This window comes from Lissotriton helveticus, chromosome 3_2 (assembly GCF_964261635.1).
Source record: "Lissotriton helveticus chromosome 3_2, aLisHel1.1, whole genome shotgun sequence".
NCBI lineage: Eukaryota > Metazoa > Chordata > Amphibia > Caudata > Salamandridae > Lissotriton > Lissotriton helveticus.
In genome coordinates, this window is record NC_136062.1 from 383,804,775 (window position 1) to 383,825,363 (window position 20,589).

General features: G+C 46.2%; 1 protein-coding gene across 1 annotated transcript in view; it reads left to right on the top strand.

Moving 5' to 3' along the window:
- Positions 1 to 20,589, top strand: part of ABTB2 (ankyrin repeat and BTB domain containing 2) — a 421,711-nt gene that overhangs the window by 389,270 nt on the left and 11,852 nt on the right. The window contains exons 10-14 of the mRNA XM_078684252.1: positions 5,533 to 5,759; positions 7,928 to 8,106; positions 10,895 to 11,000; positions 12,960 to 13,062; positions 15,403 to 15,493. Coding sequence (XP_078540378.1) covers positions 5,533 to 5,759; positions 7,928 to 8,106; positions 10,895 to 11,000; positions 12,960 to 13,062; positions 15,403 to 15,493 — 706 coding nt within the window. The remainder of the gene's footprint in view (positions 1 to 5,532; positions 5,760 to 7,927; positions 8,107 to 10,894; positions 11,001 to 12,959; positions 13,063 to 15,402; positions 15,494 to 20,589) is intronic.

Genomic DNA, 20,589 nt, shown 5'->3' on the forward strand with positions numbered 1-20,589 from the left:
TTGTGTCAGAAGAATTGGCACATATTTAAACTCGAAGTCTTATTGTTTCATCGTGAAAAGTAGCATTCAATGGGATTAAAAATGTGGCCGGCAGTGAACTGCTTCGGAGAGCAGACGCTTCAGAGAGCAAAGCAATAAAAGAAGTTCAGGTGGAAATCAGACGTATGAATTGAGGCCGGTTATCACTGTCACGCTGTAGTCGGAAGGATGTTCACACTCTTGTCAAAGCCATTTAATTCATTCACCTTGTTACTCTTATTGGACTTTATAAGCAGGAGTCTGTCCGATTTACCAAGACAAATAGGGCTCAGTTTGAGCAAAGATTTACGCTTCAATAAATCACGGAACTTAAAATAAAACAGAAAAAGAATGTGGGTTTCTGAGGAAATAGTAGCATTTACGTCACCCATCTGTATGCGTGAAACTACACGCATACAGATGGGTGGATGCATGAATGAATGATGGATGCAGGATGGATGGATGGATGAATGGATGGGTGAATGGATGCAGGAAAGGATGCAGGGTGGATGGGTGGATGGATGGATGATGGATGCAGGATGGGTGGATGCATGAATGAATGGTGGATGATGGGTGGATGCATGAATGAATGATGGATGCAGGATGGGTGGATGGATGGGTGAATGGATGAATGGATGCAGGATGGATGATGGATGGGTGAATGGATGCAGGAATGGATGCAGGATGGATGATGGATGGGTGGATGAATGGGTGGAAGAATGAATGATGGATGCAGGATGGATGGGTGGGTGGATGGATGGGTGGATGCATGAATGAATGATGGATGCAGAATGGATGGGTGGATGGATGCATGAATGAATGATGGATGCAGGATGGATGAATGGATGGGTGAATGGATGAATGGATGCAGGATGGATGCAGGAATGGATGGATGGGTGGGTGGATGCATGAATGAATGATGGATGGATGGGTGGATGCATGAATGAATGAATGATGTATGGATGCAGGATGGATGGATGGGTGGATGCATGAATGAATGATGGATGCAGGATGGATGCAGGATGGATGGGTGGATGCATGAATGAATGATGGATGCAGAATTGATGGATGGATGGGTGGGTGGATGCATGAATGAATGATGTATGGATGCAGGATGGGTGGGTGGATGGATGGATGGGTGGATGCATGAATGATGTATGGATGGATGCAAGGTGGTTCGGGCTCGCTCGCTGCAATATGCAAATTAGTTTACGCCTCACCACTTTCAAATGTCACCAGCCGCCCCTGAAAATCTGTCATTGTTCTTGCCCTCCTGCGACTATACTGGCCAGCTCTCTCCTTCACCTACCCCCCACCCCCTATCCTCCCCCCCCCCCTCCCAGATCACTTATTAGCAGAGTTTTGTTTTGGTCTCGCAGCCCGCTGAGGAAAAGGCAGCTGCAGGACCAGGAGAAAATTACCCTGAGACGAGGTTCAATAAAAAGTTTTGGTAGTCTGAACCCGTTCCATGTGTAACAACAGTGCCACCTAGCGGCCCTGTTGTAGAAATGAGTCTTTATCAGTTGGGAACAACGTAGAATTTTCGTCACTGGTTGGACTGGAAAAGAGCATTCTCCATAAACTAAGTCCAGCTCACTCTCACGCTCCACAGTAGGTGGGGTGGTTGTGGGGGGAGGAAGGGGAATGTAAAAAAATAAATGTAAAAACCACTAACCTTATTGCCGCGCCTCTGCTCCTTCGCTTCTCCCCGCCGGAACAGGAACCAGGTAGCACGCCCAGGCACCCCTGACCAATAACAACGCTGCAATGCAGAGTTCTGATTGGTAAGCACCCAGGCATCCCTGACAAATCCAAAAGCTGCAATGCAGAGTTGTGATTGGTCTGAGTGCTGTGATTTGGTGCTCAGACGAGGACTGGATGGGAACCATGGAAAATGCACATGACTGGAGTGTCGGTCCCAGAGGGCCGGCCAAAGCGCCATGCGCACTACAGTGTGCCCACCACTCCTCTCCTGCACTGAGAATAGAGCAACCCCGCCAGCTCAAAAAGCAGCTGGAACGAATAAAATGATAATAACATTGTTATTATCATTTTATTAGTCCTTTAGTCACCCCCAAGGGAAGGAGTACCAATAAACAACAAAAAAGACAACTTACCTGCTGCTTAACAAGATCGCCGCATCGCTCTCTCCCAGCCTCCTCTGTTCTGCAAAGCACAGACTCCATTGGCCAATACTGACGCTGCTGACATGCTGCTGGTGGCAGCAAGAAAGCAGCATCAGGATTGGCCTAAGCACTGATAATTTGCGCTCCCAGTGAGACAGGGAGCCTATGCTTGCTCTCTCCAACTGGAAACGCAGCTGGGTTGGAGAGAGCTTCACTGCGCATGACGGTAAGGCCGGTCTGTAGTGTCTGGCCAGACTGTCATTCACACTGAATAGCAGTGGTAAACAACTCCTCTCGTGTCTCCCCCAACTTGGCCCTGCCCTCAAAACTCAGTGGTGGAAACATAAATGAAAAGATAATAAGCGTAGTCTATTTTTGTTTTATTTTTCTTGTTTGAAGCTCCTGGCAGGAAGGGGGGGGGGCGCTTCTCTGCCATAGCAGAGGAGCCGCTGCTGACTGTATCATCACAGGTACGTATCCAGGACAAGTCCCCGCAGTCTTTCATCCTTCTGAGGTTGGCAGATTAAGTACCATTGAGTAACAAACATCTGTTATTCCACTCAGTGCCAAGATACCCTTTCTGGGATGAACATGCCCTTTAGAAAGACACATGTTGTACCATAAGTAGGGGTGGACGGAACTCGTGGAGTTCCATTAAAACTTTGTTGAGTTCCGCGAGTGGATAGAAGTCAGCATTACGTGCTGCTTGCACTGATTTTTAGCACTGGGAGCTTGTTCCGCATTGTAAAACCAATGCGAACGGTACCACGGAAGGCACCAGAGGGTGCTGCTTATTTCTACTGCTTCAGCATATGTTCCACTCGAACCGCAGCTTTCACAACGTGAATGGTTGCGACCTTCCATAACCGCCTGGATTCAGGAATCTCGCTGTTAGTCGTTCTAGCGCCTGAAAATCACACCAGGGGGTGCACATTCTCACTTGCGCTTGCCAGCTTAACATTGGCAAGCCGTGCCTGAGAATAAAATTCCACCACATGGCTGGTGGCAGAGTTTTTCCAGAACTTCACAGTCCAGCAGAAAGTGGAGTGGGCAAAACTCTGCGTACTTGCTAGATGAGAACAATTTCCGCCCTCCCCTAACAATAAGTGCTCTCCACTAGTGTTGGTAAGAGCGTTTGCCACTAGCACAAATTAAGCAAATTACCTAATATTGGTGTTATCCATTATTGCTGGAAAGTTATTGGTTGTGCAATGGTCTAGGGCCTGTTTTTAATTATCCCAATAAAATTGAAACAAAATAAAGACACATGCCATATACTGAAGTCGTTTTTATTTTAAACATTGCTAGTTTTAACTTTGCTGATACAGAGCAGTTTGAATTTGCGGTGGACTTGAACACTCTGTAAAAAAATGCTTTGCTTGATACACCTCCTCTAGTATTACTTTTTTCATTAATCATCAATCCAAATTATTCTATCAAAATAAAAAGCAGATTGAGTTTTCAGATTTATATATGTACCTCTGGCCCACTGTGAAATGTGCACATTTTTTCCACCTATAACAAAGTTAATTACTCGCTGGCTTAATGATATGGAACAATATCTCATTTCTCCTCGAAAATTGGTCCAGCCCTGTGGTTTGGCCTTTCCCCAAGTAGACACTCACATTCATCTCTGCCCAGTCACTCTGAGGGCTGAGCGGGATCTTGCTTTCAGTGGAGCTGTAACGAAAATAAACAAATCACCCATGAACTTTTCTACGTATTTGATAGTAACTTGATGACCTCTACAGAAAAGTTCGCCAGTCTGATGAGAAAAATAAGTCATAGGTCTTGAAATAGTGCCAATGCCCACCACCTAATTAAGCACTAAGGGCCTCATTTATGACATGTTGGCATAGGGCAGTGCAGCACGGCATCTTATTATAGCAATACGTGCATTCCTGTCCTTTGGGCCTGTGATGGCGCCGCTTAGGCAACCCAGCGCCGACGCAGGCTTCCCTGCACCATGGGGCGAAGGTTCCTCTGTTGCAGGCAGGAGTGTTTTTGTGCAGGAAGGGGCGCCTTCTTGCACAAAAGTAATCCAAAGAGGCTTTCTCCTCTTTCTATGTGTGCTGCAGAATGCAGCATAAATGGAAAGGGGAAAAGGAGGAGAAATAAACATATTTCTCCTCATTATGACGCCCCTCGGAAGACGTACGGATTTTGCTCCTCCCCCAGGTCTAGATTGTGTTGTGTGGAAAAATCCACCACAACACCGATGAAAAGTCTTCCAGGCACAGAGTCAGACGACACAGCGATGTTTATGTGGCCACTGAAAGGCATGCAGGGTGGATTTGCGTGGCTTGATAAATCTATATGAGAGCCCTGCGTCACGCATGTATCACTTTACCTGGTACAAAGTGACACTAGGCTCTCATAAATAAGCCTGTGAATGTAGCTGATGCTGGAAAGGTTGTGTGGTGTATGCTCCATAACGTGAATATAGGGCCATGTTTTGAAATTATGTCCATGTGAAACAAAAGAAGAATGGATCTCTGTATTTTAACCCCTTGACCGTGGCGGTAATTCCGCCGTGGTGCTATGGGGGAGGGGCGGCCGCGCGGCTCTGCCATGCTGGTGACGGAACAACTCCGTCACCAGCCACGGGCGCGCTGTGCTTGTGACGGAGTGGTTCCGTCACGGCCCCGCCCGCTCAATAGAACGCTCAGCGCACGCATGAAACCGCTGCCACGCAGGCGTGGCGGTGGGGCCGTGACGGAACCACTCCATCATTAGCACAGCGCGTCCGTGGCTGATGACGGAGTGGTTCCGTCACCAGCACGGAACGGGTTAAATGAGTTAATCCTACTTCCCATTGTTGGCTGCCTTGCAATCATTTGTTTCCAAGCGCTAGTTCTAGACTGCTTGCTAGGAGCCAAGAGGCATTATCATAGTGGTTGTGATTGGCTGAGACCTTGAAAGGCATCGGTGGCATGCTGGCAGGGGATAGGTCAATCTACGCTAAGTAAGAGTGATTATACAGTTTACTAAGCTAAAGGCCATGTCACATGAGGAATGAGGAAACTTTATAGGATCCCAAACGTGGAAAATGGAAACATCCTAATTAGAGCAGCGAGAGACCTCCTACAGGTATACCACATCACTGCGCATAACAGTAGCCCACAGGGGACATCTGGAAGTTATAGAAACAACAAGCATTGTCAACGCCAATGGGTCTGGCTTAAATGTTTGCAAACAGCATTTGTGCATGACTGTGTTGGCATATTAAACCCATACCTATATGATTGCCACTGTTTGTTTAGCATGTGTGTGTAGTGCTATAGTCCTAACTAAAACAATAACAACCCTGCGGAAGAGAATGAACAAAACAAATTTCTGTAAACGATGCATACATGACATAAAGAATTGACAGTGAGATGTCTGATAGGAACGTTCTGCGGAAGCTGCTGACGCAGCCCCAGCACTCCAAGGGAGATGTCCTGTCGCTTGAGGAGATCCTGGCCGAGGGTGTAGAGAGCGACACTTCCAGCACGGGGAGCTGCAACGAGGGACAGGTCCGGCTCAGCAAAGCCAGGATGAAGGCTTTGCAGGAAGCCTCCTACTACAGCGCTGAACACGGTTACATCGACATCACCATGGAGCTCAGGGCACTCGGTGAGTCAGGCTGAGGGTTTGCAAACACTTGGGAGAATATTTATGTAAAAGTAACTTAGTGCAGCAAGGCACCTTGCTGGGCTGCCCGGCTTTAGAGGGAAAGGACAGCAACGCGCCGTATTTATTAGAATATGGCGCACTCCTGCTCTTTCCCGACTCTGGCACACAGTCGGCTGCCTAGCAGCAACGCATTAACAACCACAAGGGCTTGTCCAACAACCCTGAACCAGGGACAATCAGTCAGTACACCTAACAATAGGTTTCCCCTGAACCTATTGTTAGGTGTACTGAGCATCAACGCAGGCACCCTTGCACAAGCATGCTTGCGTTGCATGCAGGATTCGTTTAATGCAGGAAGGAGCATCTACTTGCTCAAAAACAATCTCCTAAGGCATTATCCCTCTATCTATGCGTGCTGCAGACTGCGGCACACCTAGAAAGAGGCAGTAACAAGGAGAAATTAAGATATTGTCCTTGTTACGCCTTACCTGGGGAGGCGTAGCATTTTGGTGCATAAGTATACTGCCTCATGTGCTCTTTTTCCCTTATTTGTGATGTGGAATTTTAGTTATGGTGTAATAATAAAGATATATGTTTTATTCCTTTTAGGAACTGTACTTTATAGATATATGAATTACTAGATTATAAATGATGTGTCGTGCTATTTTGTGAAGAAATACATTTATATTAAATATGATACTGTCAATATGTCTGTGGCACTATAATGAACTGCAGGGTTGTGTGTATGAGATGTGAGTGAGTTCAAGAATTGTATAGTAATTGAAATCCTGCTGCATGTGACCCACGTTGAGGTAGGACACCAAAGTGAATACCGTTTTTACTTTACAGCATTCCCCCGTCTACCATCAATGGTAAAACGGGGAATGCATAAAAATCCATGGAAGTTGAGTGGAACGCCCATAGAAACACATTTTTTGCAGAGCAGAGTAACACATTACAGTGCAGCGATAACGTTGTGTTACTTCTGATTTATCAGGCCACTCAGGTCCACGCATTCTCATTTGTGAGTTGTGTCGCACATGCACCACGTTGCATGGTGCAAAAGCAATGCAACCCCCTTCATAATATAGCCCTTGGTATCTAGAGACATGTTCATGGTAGTAAAATGCTTTTCTGTCATCCATTCTGTTCTTGTCTACAAAAGAAACGCTACCAAATATGTAGCCAGGCCTTGTATTCCATAAAAGCGTTGAGATGTGCGTGCTAGCTCGCAAAGTAGGATTATGTCTAAATATGTGAAAGTAAATGGTCTGGCGGTTTGAAGGGACCACACATATCAGATGAACTGTTGCATATCTACTGGAATTAAGAGGAATATGTACATCAGGTTGGATCTGTGAACAGTCAGAATCCATGACGGGTATTTAGAAGGGACCCACACTCGGCAAACCATAGCAGGTCTAAGGGGTCTACAAGAGACAGAGTCTGTGGCAGATATAAGGAATCCAGAAAAGGTACAGACCAGGAAATCCATAGCAGAACTAAGACATCTAGAAAAGACAAAAATGCAAGTCAGACATAAGGGGTCTACAAAAAACACACGCAATGAAACCAGGGTGGATTCAAGGAGGAGCACTGAGACCTCATAATACATATTTGGATGTAGTAATTCTAGGAACAACACTCAGCAGGCACACATAGCAGATGTGTGGGATTTAGAAGAGATAGACTCCATAGGCGACCTCAAAGGAATACTCATCAGGCAAAGCACTGGAGATGGATGGATCCTGAAGAGTTAGCATCCATTCTATTATGAGAGCTCTAGAATGGACACACCCATCTGAACCAGGACAGATCTAATAGTACCTAGAACAGACAAAATGGCAAGCATAAGAGATCTAGAAGAGACGTACAACCGCCAAACCATAGCAGATCTACGAGGATCTAGAAGAGACACCCAGTGGCAGATATAAGGGCTCTACAAGGGACCGATATCACCAAATCAAGGCATGTGTTAGGGGATCTAGAAGAGACATAATACAAGGCAGATGTAAGGGCACGCTGTTGCATATCTTGTGGAATATTTCAGTATTTAGTGATGTTGGCACCCTACGTAGGCCTTGTTCTTTCAAAGGCCTCTACATTTCTGTTTTTATTCTAATATTTATTAATACTCTGTATTCTGGTTCCTTGGTTCGCGTCTACAGGTATCCCCTGGAAGCTGCACGTCTGGATAGAGTCTCTGAGGACCTCCTTCCATCAGTCCCGGCACTCCGTGATGCAGACCCTGCTGCGGGAGTTCACCACCATCAAAGAGGAGGAGTTCAATGAGGAACTGGCTGAGGACGGGCTGCAGCTGATGTTTAATATCCTTAAAACTAGTAAGGTAAGAAGGGTGGGCGTTGCCTCGGACAGATTGCCGCCACTTGGAAAATAGATTTCATTCCGCCTTGGCTTATGACTAAATTTACAGAATGCCTCTATCCTTCACACCAAGAGGAGTGCCTGAATGTATGTTTGACAATCCAGAAGGATGCAGGGAGGGCCAGTGTGCAAACAGGAGGAGGACTGGCACATGCAAAGAACTGAGGGTGTAAAATATAAGACTGAGGGTGGAATATTTAAATTGATTGAGAAGGTTTTGAGAGGAGGGCTCTTAAGAAGTCAGGAATAAAGAACAAATGCTTGCCAGCAGGCAGCTTTTATTTATGTTAGTAGTTAATATGACATAGATGCATACAGAGATGGTTGGTTGTCTTCCATTTATTAAATAAATTGACGCACTAGAACTACCAAAATTATAGGTGGTTACAATCTCGGATATTAGCACTCACGCACTGCGGACCAGAGCCGGTACCAGGAACAGGAGAGGAGCATTGTAGCACCCCTCCGCAACAGGCGTAGTACCCCTCCACAACAGGCGTAGTACCCCTCCACAACAGGCGTAGTACCCCTCCATAACAGGCGTAGTACCCCTCCACAACAGGTGTGGTACCCCACCACAACAGGATTAGTACCCCTCCACAACAGGCGTGGTACCCCTGAACAACAGGCGTACTACCCCTGAACAACAGGCGTGCTACCATTCCACAACAGGTGTGTACCCCTCCATAACAAGGGAGGTGCCCGTCCACAACATGCATGTACCCTTCCACAACAAGCGTGGTACCCCTCCACAACAGCGTCATACCCCTCCACAACAATAGAGCAAACATCCACCGGGTAGCACCCTGGCTTGCCCCTCACAACCCTAGGTCTGCTCTTTGTGCTTGCTCTCCCTGGTCCAAAAGTTATGAAGGCAGCTGTAGGAACAGGAATTAAGCAGAAAGTGATATCACAGCCACTTATATTAACTGGTTATAGTCTGTGTTAACACCTAGGGAGAATTATTTCTAGTATCCATGTATCTCATGCACTAATTTTCCTGCATCTCCTTTTTGTCAAGTGTTAACATTTGACCCCCTTTAGACATGGTCTGAGCGTGTGCTGCTGAGCCGCGTGTGGGATCTGCAGGTTATAGGGACAGAATTGAAGCCTTGTTCGCTCAGTCTGTTATCCTTTCAGTGACAGGGATATCACTATTATGTTAAACTGGGTAATAATAACAGCATACAGAAGGTAAAGGGCTCTGGAAGAAGGCGATATATGAAGGGTACATCTGTGTTACAGTATATGTTTAATGGGTTTGTTTGCTCCAGCCAGAAAACCCCTCCCTCAACTCATTATAGACACATCCTCACCGCTTGGTGGCCAGTGGAAATAGTGTTCGGAGGATAAGCAGTGGGTGGTCCATTCAACAGACAGACATTAGCTTCCAACCACTTCATCCCTCTACATGTACCCTTTTCAGAGATGCACTGAATCAGTGCTTAATTTGTAAAAAATAAACAAGTTGCTTCAGTTTGCACCACCACCTGCCCCTGCCAGCAACGCCAATGGCAGAACCAACACAACTACTAACGATGATTAGTAGTTGTGTTGGTTCTGCCATTGGCGTTGCTTCCAGGGGCAGGTGGTGGTGCAAACTGAAGCAACTTGTTTATTTTTTACAAATTAAGCACTGATGACACCCTACAGGTGTGACAATTTAAACTATCCCAGCCCACCAAATCTATAAGAATGACTTGGGTGGCAGGTATTAGTCATTATTAAATGTATATTGAATTAATAAACAACTGTTGGGTTTGTCTCTAATTTAGACAAGCAGCGCCACCATATGGCAGACTATCAAAGGTGTCAGTGTCGACAAAAAAGTGCTGGTGCCATGCACCAGAAACCAACGGCTCAAATTAAGCACTTCATTGGATGCAGCCACTGTGAGGCCACAGTGGAGGTGTAAATGGCAGCATAAGATGCTTACAGCTGTAATAGGTTGGCACAGGCTTATGCCATTGCATGGTTCACAATGACACGGGCACTGCCTCCTCTTCTCCTAGAGACACCTTGTCATAGAGTGTGCTATATAATTTGTACTATGTACTTTATATCTTGTTCATTGACCTTTGGCTAGAAGGTGGCAGTGTCCCCTGTGGGATGCCATCCACTTCCGTCCACTATCTGCCAGTCTCCTGATCTGCTGCAGGGGGGTCATCGTTCTGCTGTGACTGCACAGAGGAGGCGGTTATAAAAAATCTGTCACTTCAGGTCACCACGTCCATCTTTCGCAGGCCTGGGCAGAGCTGACCGTGCAGTGCTCACTGGTCCAGCTGTATCCTGCCCTATGGTATTTCTGCCCAAAGATGGCAGCTGTGCATGGGAAGCAGAGATGGCTCACTCGTGCAGAGCACTAGCCAGGCCGGATAAAGGACAGGGTGAGGCCTTTGCGTAGACCCAGATCAGGGAGCAGAACCCTGGCTTCAAACAGCCTTGTCCATCCACACGACCACGCACAGATGTTCAGGAATATAAGAAGCTGCTGAACAGAAAAATTGGGAGCACCGAAGTTTCCTGACAATTAAATATAAACGCATAACCGTGCACCATCACATTTTTCAGCTAATCACGACATCTGTGCCAAACAAAATACTGACTAAGAAATTCTTTTTATTAGAAAAATGAAAATCACAGTTGGGGGAGGAACTGATGCAGTGGTTTAAAACTGGAGTTCAGTTTAGAACAGTGAAACGCTTTAGTATGTACCTGCTATCAACTGTAAGTGTCTTCTTTGCCAACAGAATGATGCCGTCAATCTACAGCTGGCCGCCATCTTCGCCCACTGCTACAGCAGCAGCCCCATCCCCAGCATCCCCGAGATAAAGAAGACGCTACCCGCTCGACTAGGTGAGAACGTGCGTGGCCATCCTTCGTCAGCACACGCACACGGACAGTTTCCATTGGTTGTTCAACCAGCCCTGTTATAGGCCAGTGTTGGGGGTTTGTTGGTCATTTGTGCTTAGAATCTGGGAACTCTGAGGTTCCATTGGCCTGAATTAGTGGTGCCCTTGTTCTTAATACACCAAGAGTTTCCCTGGCCCCCAATAGACGGCGATTCAGTACCTCTGTACCGTTCTCCTGCTGCTCCCACTGATATTCTAATGCCAGGGATTGGGGTGGGTTAGGGGGGAGGTACATGTCGCTGCCCAGGGGGTTTATAGTTTAGGCTATTCGCATATAAATTATACTGTACTTTAAACATTAAAATGCATAGGCGTAGCTAGATCAACATAAGGTAGTAGTGTTTTTTTAGTTCTCACTAATAGACAGCTGTGTTTTGTCATAGTCCTTGTCACCACTGTTTCTGTGACACCAATGCAGTAGTTTTCACCTTATGATGCTAAGGGCAGCTGTACCGAACATAAATACAGATGTATGGCCCACGCTATTATAGCACAACAGTTACCTACACAGGGTTTCCCAGCGCTTGGAGACGGATAAGAGTATCCAGAGCAAACTAGCTCAAAACATCTAGGTATTCAACTGTTTCTGAAACGTGGTCAGAGAGGTACAACTTCTCAAGGATAGCGGGAGGTCGTGCCACAACTTAGGGCCACATAGGCAAAAGACCTTCTTCCCATAGGATTCCATTTAACTCTGAGAACCGAACATAAGGCGAGATCATTGTAACGCAGCACACACGGAAAGAGGGAAAAAAAGAAGAGATAAACATATTTCTCCTTGTTACTCCTCACCTGGGGAGGTGTAATATTTTGACACATTCCCAGGTTTACAAGTCCTTGTAAATGTGGGATTGCATCACAAACCATGAGATTTGCCTAGGAACACCCACCGATACGTGCATGGAACTCTTCCCTAGCGCAGACTAAGGTGATGCAGTGATCTGCACTGCGGTGACATACTACATATCGTTGAGGCCATTCAAAGTCACACAAAGTGACTTTGCGTTGCCTCATGAATATGATTTGGTGGTTTGTGCCACCGTTGCGTCACAAAAAGTAACGCAGCAGCGGTGCAAGGGGTTCGTAAATACGCCCTTAGGAGTCTCCTCCATTTCAGTGAGTGTTGTGATCCTGGGTGACTAACTAACTTTATCCACTGTCCATTTCTAACCTCGCATGGCAAAGTAAGGATAATGGATTTTTTAGTTTTGGGGTAGCTGTTTCCGTCCTCTTTTAGGGCTCACTCCTGCGTTGCAGTGCGCAGCACTGCTCGGGCAGCGAGAGCCCTTTTGTATGGGGTTCTGAAAGCTGTTCACCCGCTCGTGAATGTGATCAGGCTTTCGCCGGCTGCCATTGGGTTTAGCGTGTTTTTTTAATAAAAATAATGCACGCAATTGGGCAAAGGTGGGTGTATGTCCCGCCTTTGCTCCGCCCTTTCCCACCAGTGGCCAACACGCGCAGCAGCGCACGTTCGCTTCGCTGCCGCGCTACCTCCCTCCGCACCACTGTGGTGCGCGCTCACCACTGGCTTCGGAATCTGTACTCGCTCAACTGTGGTTGCGCGCACCACTGGGTCTAAAAGTGTTTTTGAAATGAAAATGAGTGGAATCTGTCTGTGCACGTTTGCTTCTCCCCCCCCCCCCCCAGTTCTTATTGTGTGCCTTTCTCCATTTAATCGCGCTTTGTGTACTTACTGTGTAACCAAAATACTCTTTCACACACCACGCACACCCACTTTCACATTGCCTGAATGCAATGGTACTTTTGTACTGTGCAAGTAACAAGTCGTGATTATTGCAAATAACTTTTCCCCACTTCTGAGACATAACCTGCACTTTCTGTGACGAGAGTCCCACACTTGTTTCTGTAGTCGGCCCTTTAACGTCTCTTCTTTCGATTCCAGACCCTCACTTTCTCAACAATAAAGAGATGTCTGATGTGACTTTCGTGGTGGAAGGGAAGCTGTTCTATGCTCACAAGGTGCTGCTGGTGACGGCCTCCAACAGGTGGGTACAAATGTCAGAGTGCAGCTTTCCTCATTGGTCATGTGCTTCAACCCATTCTACAATATAAAGTGTGCGTCAGGGGCCTGATCAACCTTTTGGAATGCACGTTGTCTTCTGTCATCATCTGGTGTCCAACAGGTTATATGGGCTGTTGGGGAAAACAAAATGTCTCTTTGTAGGTCTACAGTGAATATTTAAAGGGGAGAACATTATTTGTCCTGGTCTCAAATGATGCCCTATATTGAGATCTCTTATTTTCATTTGTGCTGCTGATCTTGTCTCTGAAAGAAGAGCTGCCCTAATTTGGAGACATAGAGGACTCTTGCAGTGTGGCTCCCTCCCCAGCCAATCAGCGCAGAGTTACAACCCCGCTAATCCCTGGTAATCTGATTTGATCACAAATGCAATTTTTAGCCCGAATCAAGGTTACAAAATGTGTTAAAATTTCAGAATCAGTTTTTTCTCCCAATAAATTTTACCTAGAATTCCTGATGAGTTTTGCAGTTCAAAGTGTGGGAAATGTGCTGTACTACCATGTTAACTCTTTGTTCTTACTAAGAAACTGATAAAGGGGAGCGAATGCCACACCCTTACACCTCAGTTTACCAGGTGTGAAACACGGGGGTGAGGGGGTAATTGAGGCTCAGAGTATCCTGCCTCTGTGATCTCTTATCAAAGATGCTCAGCTGCGCATTGTTTCCTTGTACCATAAATTCTGTAATCTTATATAATGCAGAAATGTACAGAAAGATCAAGGGATACTTCACTTAAGAATGTGATGGGAGTAACATGTAGAAGATTAACAATAGAAACAGTATCATTTAGTTTTCCAGAAAATGACAACAAAGTATCAGCGAAGTTGTATCTAAACTGTAAAATATTTTTAGAAAGTACAAGGGAGTGCCAAGGAATTTGAGGATTATTCCTCAGGTCCTGCACTCTTGTCTCTCATTTATCGATTTATTTATTAATCATGATGTAGCAAACACGGCTGAGCTCAAGTAGGCGGGCGCCAGGTGCTGGATCTGTCTCGTGTCTATTTCCCTACAGGATATTATTATTAAAGTGTAAAACAGGTTTCGCCCTATGAAGGGCCCCACTTCAGTGTGTTGACCTGGGCCCCGCTGCAACTTCATGACACCACCAGGAAAGGGTTAAGCCATAGTCCATTGTTTCCTAAATAGGGGGGGCTCCTAGAGAACTCTTCAAACTCATCAGACACTACAGACCACCATAGGTGTCTGTCTTTATGCTAGATCAAAGAGTCACAATGTATTCTTTTCTGGACGAGGCCTTCCAAGTGTAGCCGCTGCAGTGTGACGCGGGCTGGAGACAAGGAGTCACAAAGCTTAAATGTAGCACATTATGTAGCGGTGGTACCATGATGGGTGTAAGGTACACCAGCCAGAACATAGCTGTCATAATCCAGCCTAGGACTGCGGATTAAAGCACAGAGCTCAGGGGGCTCATTTATGAGCCCTTGCGTCACTTTTACGCCGCTGATGCGTCACTTTTTGTGACGCACCAGCGGAGTAAAAAATGTACCTTGTTGCAGCATATTTACAAAGTGACGCATCTAGGTAGATGCGTCACTTTGTAAACCCCTGCGCCACATTATACCTGCCCCAGGTATAATGTATGCAAGGGGGGGCGTTTTGACGCAAGAAAGAGTCATAGAAGTGACGCAGAAAAATCCATAAGATTTCACTGCGCCACTTCTTGGATGATAATGCGTCAAAAACTTACGCCTGCCTCATGGCAGGCATAAGACTGACTCAGGCACTAACAATATGGGACTTGCCCATGTGAAAGTACACATTGCTGGAGTTGCGTCACTTTTGTGACACACTCCAGCAATGCGTCACTTTTGCACCTACAGATACGTCAGAAATACTGACGTATCTGTAACTACTTGCGACATGATGCGTCATACTGTAAATATGACGCATCGTTAATGTCGCAAGGATAGCGCAGTGAAAAGTGACGCATCGCTGTTTACACGCAGCAATGCGTCACTTTTCATAAATGAGGCCCCAGGTCTCCTGGGAAGCCCGCAGTATTCTTGGCTGGTGTTGGGGACTCTAGACCATGGCGTTACTTTGTGAAGCAGAGGCTCATGGATGGCCCCCAGTAATCCTGGTTTGTAATGAGCAGTCTGGCCATGTTGGTAATTTCTGAAGTCAAAATTTATGGAATGCCCGTAATATCCGTTTCTATTGTGCAGCCTTTATCAGTTTTACCCCATACACGTCTCCGTTTGTGATGCTCTTATCGAAGCATCATTTGATATGTAACATGTTCTTGAGCTCTGACAGCAGTGCCTTCCTCCTGACTCTGCAGGTTCAAAGCTCTGATGACCAACAAGACGGAGGCAGATAACCCCGGCAGCAGGACGGTGGAAATCGGTGACACTAGGTACAATATTTTCCAGGTAGGCAAAAGATGCGATGTGCTAACTCTTAATTTGCTCTTGCCAGCCCGCACGGTTCTACGCTCCCAGAGCCAACAGAGGCACTCCTTAGAATAATAAAGAGAAGATGCTGAGCACATGCCTGCAATCTCATTTTTTCCACAGTTCTAATGCTCATCCTCCTGGAAGACTGGGTTTGTGGCAGAGTTACACATCAAATATTCACAAACAGGAAAGATGTGTAGGAGTCCCCTTATAACAGGTTTTACCAGTATATAGTGAGGGGTAAATTCTTCAACTTTATTTTAACAAGCTGGCAATTAAATGAAACCACTCTGAGATAAACTACAACGCCCAGAATTCATTAGGTTGCCAAAGCCAAATAATACCCCCCCCCCCCCATTACAATCAAGTCATCTTGGTACATAACCCCTTTAAAGAGGTACCGTATTTCTCACTGTGGAAAAGTCACTGCCGTACGTGAGACTTGCGAGATTTCCTTGTGCATGTGCATAAGAAGCAAAGTGTATATTTGTTGCATTTCTAAATGGGTGTCAGTTTACCAAAATGCAGGGGTACTGACAGTAACATCAACCACACCATCTGATCTCCTGTTGACATCATGGGTGGAGAGGTGTGGCTCACTGGTTAGAGGCGGCAGACCCGGAAGCAGAGAACGGCCCGGGACCAGGGTTCGATTCCCGACGCGGCAGGGTCGTGGGCCAGGGTCAGCGGACTCGACAATTCTCGCCTCGGTGCCTACTCTAACCAGGGATCACACTCGGCAACTCTGGGCATTAAGCTTGCCTCATCTCTACAATGGCCCCCCACAGACGCCGGGGATGCCTGGTTTCACCTTGGAGATACCCAGAAGGGACCATCTCACAGGGAAAGCCAGGACGGGTTCCCCAGCGGTCTTCAGCGCCGGGACGCTCACGGGCAGCTGTGCGCTTTACAAGTCCAACACATTTACATTTCCACTCCTCAGCACCTCAACACTTTTTTCTTCGCTATTGTAGGCCTAATGAAAAAAATAATTATTGAAGATAAAAAATGCACTTCCTATTGCCCCTCTGCATGAGGTGCATGCACCTCAGTCCCTTGCTCACTTTGCCACTGGATTCAAGCAAGCCGGGCTGAAGACGGCTGGAATGCCAGAAACCGGTCCTCGGAAGCTTGTTTCCGGTCCAGGGAAGACATGGCTTGGCAGTTCGGGCTGGACTGTTCCCATGAGGCACAGGGTCAGACTGATTTGCATATAGCCATGTTTGAACTGGGGTGGCAGAGTGGGCTAAAGAACGGTGATGGATTAAACCCAGATCTTTTGACTGGGTGTGAGTGTTTGATTGATTCAGATGCTCCGTCCATCACCACCCCCTTTTGTACCGCTTTTGGCCGCCATAAGTGTGGCAGGGTATGCTCAGCAGGGCCGGACTGGGAACTGAAAGCAGTCCTGGCAAATTTCAACAGACCAGCCTATGCCCGGCGCGTAGTGAGTGAGCGTAGCGAGCGAGCCCGACCACTACTAGGGGGGTTTGGGGGGGTTCTCCCCCCAGAAAAGTTTGGAAAAAGACTGACCAAAATGGTGAATTTTACAGCACATTTTTCATTACATATTCAATTATATCAACTTTCAAAGCACAATAAATAGTAGATGATAACCTTAAAGAGCACCAGGGTACCCACCCAGTCATATGTACCCAGAGACATTCTTTCAGACTGCACCAAAAATAGACACATGTAGTGAATCAGAGAGAACAAAGTAAAAGTAAGAGCAGACCCCACATGGTGTGTAGCGAGCAAGCGTAGTGAGCAACCACTACTAGGGGAAGTTTGGGGGGTGATCCCCCCAAGAAAATTTTTGAGACAGAAAGACAAAGCATTTTTCAACACATTTTTCATTGCATATTAGATTGTATTAACTTTTAAGGCATAATAAATGAATACATTATGAAGTACCAGGATACCCAGTCATAAATCACAGACATTCCTACAGAGCCTCCAGGTGACTGAGGCCAGAAACAATGGAAATAGCACACATAAGCACCCAGGCTGCCAGAAGGCATGGAAATTTCTCACATGGCACCCTAACCATAAAGCATGACAAAGTCACACAAAGGCACCCAGGCCAGTGGCACTGTAACACTTTTCAGAGTGTGAGTGCTGCCATCAATGTTGCCTGTACATCACTGAAGTCATGGGATTGTGAAAAATGTAAGAATTACACAAAGAACAAATGTAGCAATTCAGCCTTGCCTATTCGGAGACATATAAAACCTAAAAGTATATGCCAAACCATTTAAATACACTGCACGCAGCACTCTGCCTTATGGTAAGGGCTTGCGCTAGTGGTGACATCCTGGTGACATATGTAGTAAAAGGGAATATTTTTAGGCCTGGCAAAAGGTTCCTTTTGCCAGGTTAAAACGGCAGTTTTACAACTGCACAGGCAGACAGCAATGACAGGCCCTGGCCTTGACACATGTTTAAATAGGCTATTTACGTAAGTGGCACAATAAGTGTTGCAGGCCCACTAGCAGCATTTAATGTACAATCCCTGGGTACATGTAGAACCACATTTCTAGGGACTTACAAGTAAATACAATTTGCCAATTCGGTGTAAGCCAATTTGATCACGTTTAAATGAAAGAGCGCAAGCACTTTAGCACTGGTTAGCGGTGGTAAAGATCACTGAGCGCTAAGAGCCAACAAAAAGGGCCTTTATTGATGTAATATAGCATATCAAACCTGAATTTAATTTCACACACACCAGACTGCATGGGACTTTAGACATCAATCCATCCATGGTAATTGGTAAATCAGTCGTGAAGTGACTTCACGACTGTTTTACCAATTACCATGGATCAATGTGTTTTGTGTTGTGTACACCCTGTATGAGTCTTGCCAATTTGATGTCCTATTTAGCAGGGACTATGACTGCTGACAATCTGCACCACTTGCCTACTCTGAAAATTAGCCGCAATGTCACAGTATAAATTGGAGGCAGGGCCCCCTCACAGAGGAGCTGCTGCGACAGCCCGGGCTTTCCCACAGTCTGTGCGCTCCACCAGTGATGCCCCACAAAGCCTTCAGCACCCGACCAATTGTCCAGCTCCCGGCAGGCCGGCCACCACCCACAGACCGGGCGGCCGCACTGTGGCTGACAGACACCTACCAGCCAGCAGCTATTTTCACGTCAGGGGTCACACTCACGGTGAGTGAGAGGGCTCACAAGAACACATGGGGAGGCCATGATCTGCCCCCCAATGTGTCCTAGAGAGGAGAGGATGGACAGAGAGATAGATGGAAGGGTGGGAGCAAAGATGCAAGGGATGGATGGGTGGATGGATGGATGTATTGAGGTATGGATGGGTAGGTGGCTAGATGGATTAGGTAGGTAGTCATGTAGGTAGACAGACAGATGAAGAGACTCCAGGACCACCAATAAAATGTAACTTTAAATGTGGGTAGACACTAATGTTTACATTTAAATGTGGATAGATAGACAGACAGACGGACAGACAGAAAGACAGGCTGACCTGACTCCGTAGAATCCATAGCATGGAAATTACCTTATATGCTTACAACAGAGTATATCGAAGAAAGAACGTGTGAATTCAATATTAAGGTAGAAACAAAAAAAGAGGGAGTAAACAAAGTTAAACGGAATAAAATCAAGTCTCGAGAAATCAATGCATAGAAGTGTTACTAGAGAGACAACACAGATCACACGAACAGACCAGCCTCTAACAGAGAGGGAGGCACACAGGACATCTTTATGGAGGTAACTGGGAAAAGATGTGCTCCTAAACAGTCAGGCCCCTGTGTTTGGAAACAGACTAACTGTTGTTTACCCTGAGCACATCTTCAAAGCCGGGAGTGTGACTCAAGCAAGACACATCACATTTAATTAAGGTCATCAAACATATGCCCTTAACACTACAACTAAAGTAGTCCTCCTTGTGGCCTGCTTGGCATGAACACGTGTGCCTTGAGCGCCCGCACCACCCCCAGGGTTTTAAAGCGCTATGTTTTGGTAACGCGATAAGAAATTGTGTTATTTGCATTTCACTAGGTTTTATCCCTTTTTGTTCTCACTTCTCAGGCCCCATTCAAAGTGCAGATAATGGAGTCTGCTTCCTTTGCCCTCACAAAACAACTTCAGGTGTTTCTGCCGTGCGTGCTGCTCGCCTGGTGATCTGACCCAGGTTCTGAGTACTGTACAGACACGGATGGGCACAGACAGCCTTGCCTTTGGCGCCCCTTCAGTACTTCAAAATTTGAAACAGGAAGCAATTGGTGCAGGATTAGAGGCTATATTCCAACTGACTTACAATTGCCACTCACTCCAAATTCCCTCACCATTCTAAAATCCAAAAATCAACCCATATTCATTCTCACTTTTTTACCTTTTCCAGTTAGGCAACATTCCAACAGCAACTCAACTCAAAAATACAATTCTAATCATAAAGATGAAGTGCTTTGGCTCTTGGTTATGCACAGATATGGATTTGGAGCTCAGGCAGGGCTGGAAGATGTTTAAACCAGCTCCAAACTACAGGGGGTCACAACTGTAATTGGGATATGTTGCAGATCATGGGAGCCTAACCTGCTCTGAAAGCAGCCATCTAGTCTGTAGTCTATTTGGAAAATGACAGAGTGGTACTGTGTTCAGCTCAGCCCAGGCTCAGAATGTTAACCTACAGGTCGAGTGTATTTATGAGCACAGTCAGTTCCCTCTAATCTGACGGTGTGAGTGGTCGCCTATACTGTGCTTTTAATCCGCGCAGTGAGCCCGGGGAAGTGAAAACCACACTGGATGCTCTGACTGACAGCCATAAATTACTTCATTAGTCCCTATGTAGTGCAGAGCTGTGATAAAAAATCTGATAGTGTATTTTTTTTCCAGCTAAGTAGTGCACAAGGCATACCTAGTTGATTGGGGAAATAGAGAAGTGGCTGCTGGGGACCCGTTTGTTTATATTGCCATGGCAGCTTTAGTTGGTGATTCTACATTTGGACATGCAAATAGGGTGAATGTGAACACCTGGAGTGAAACACAGTTCCTGACTCAGCTGGAAAGCATCTCCAAATTACTTTAATGGAGTCCAAGCTAG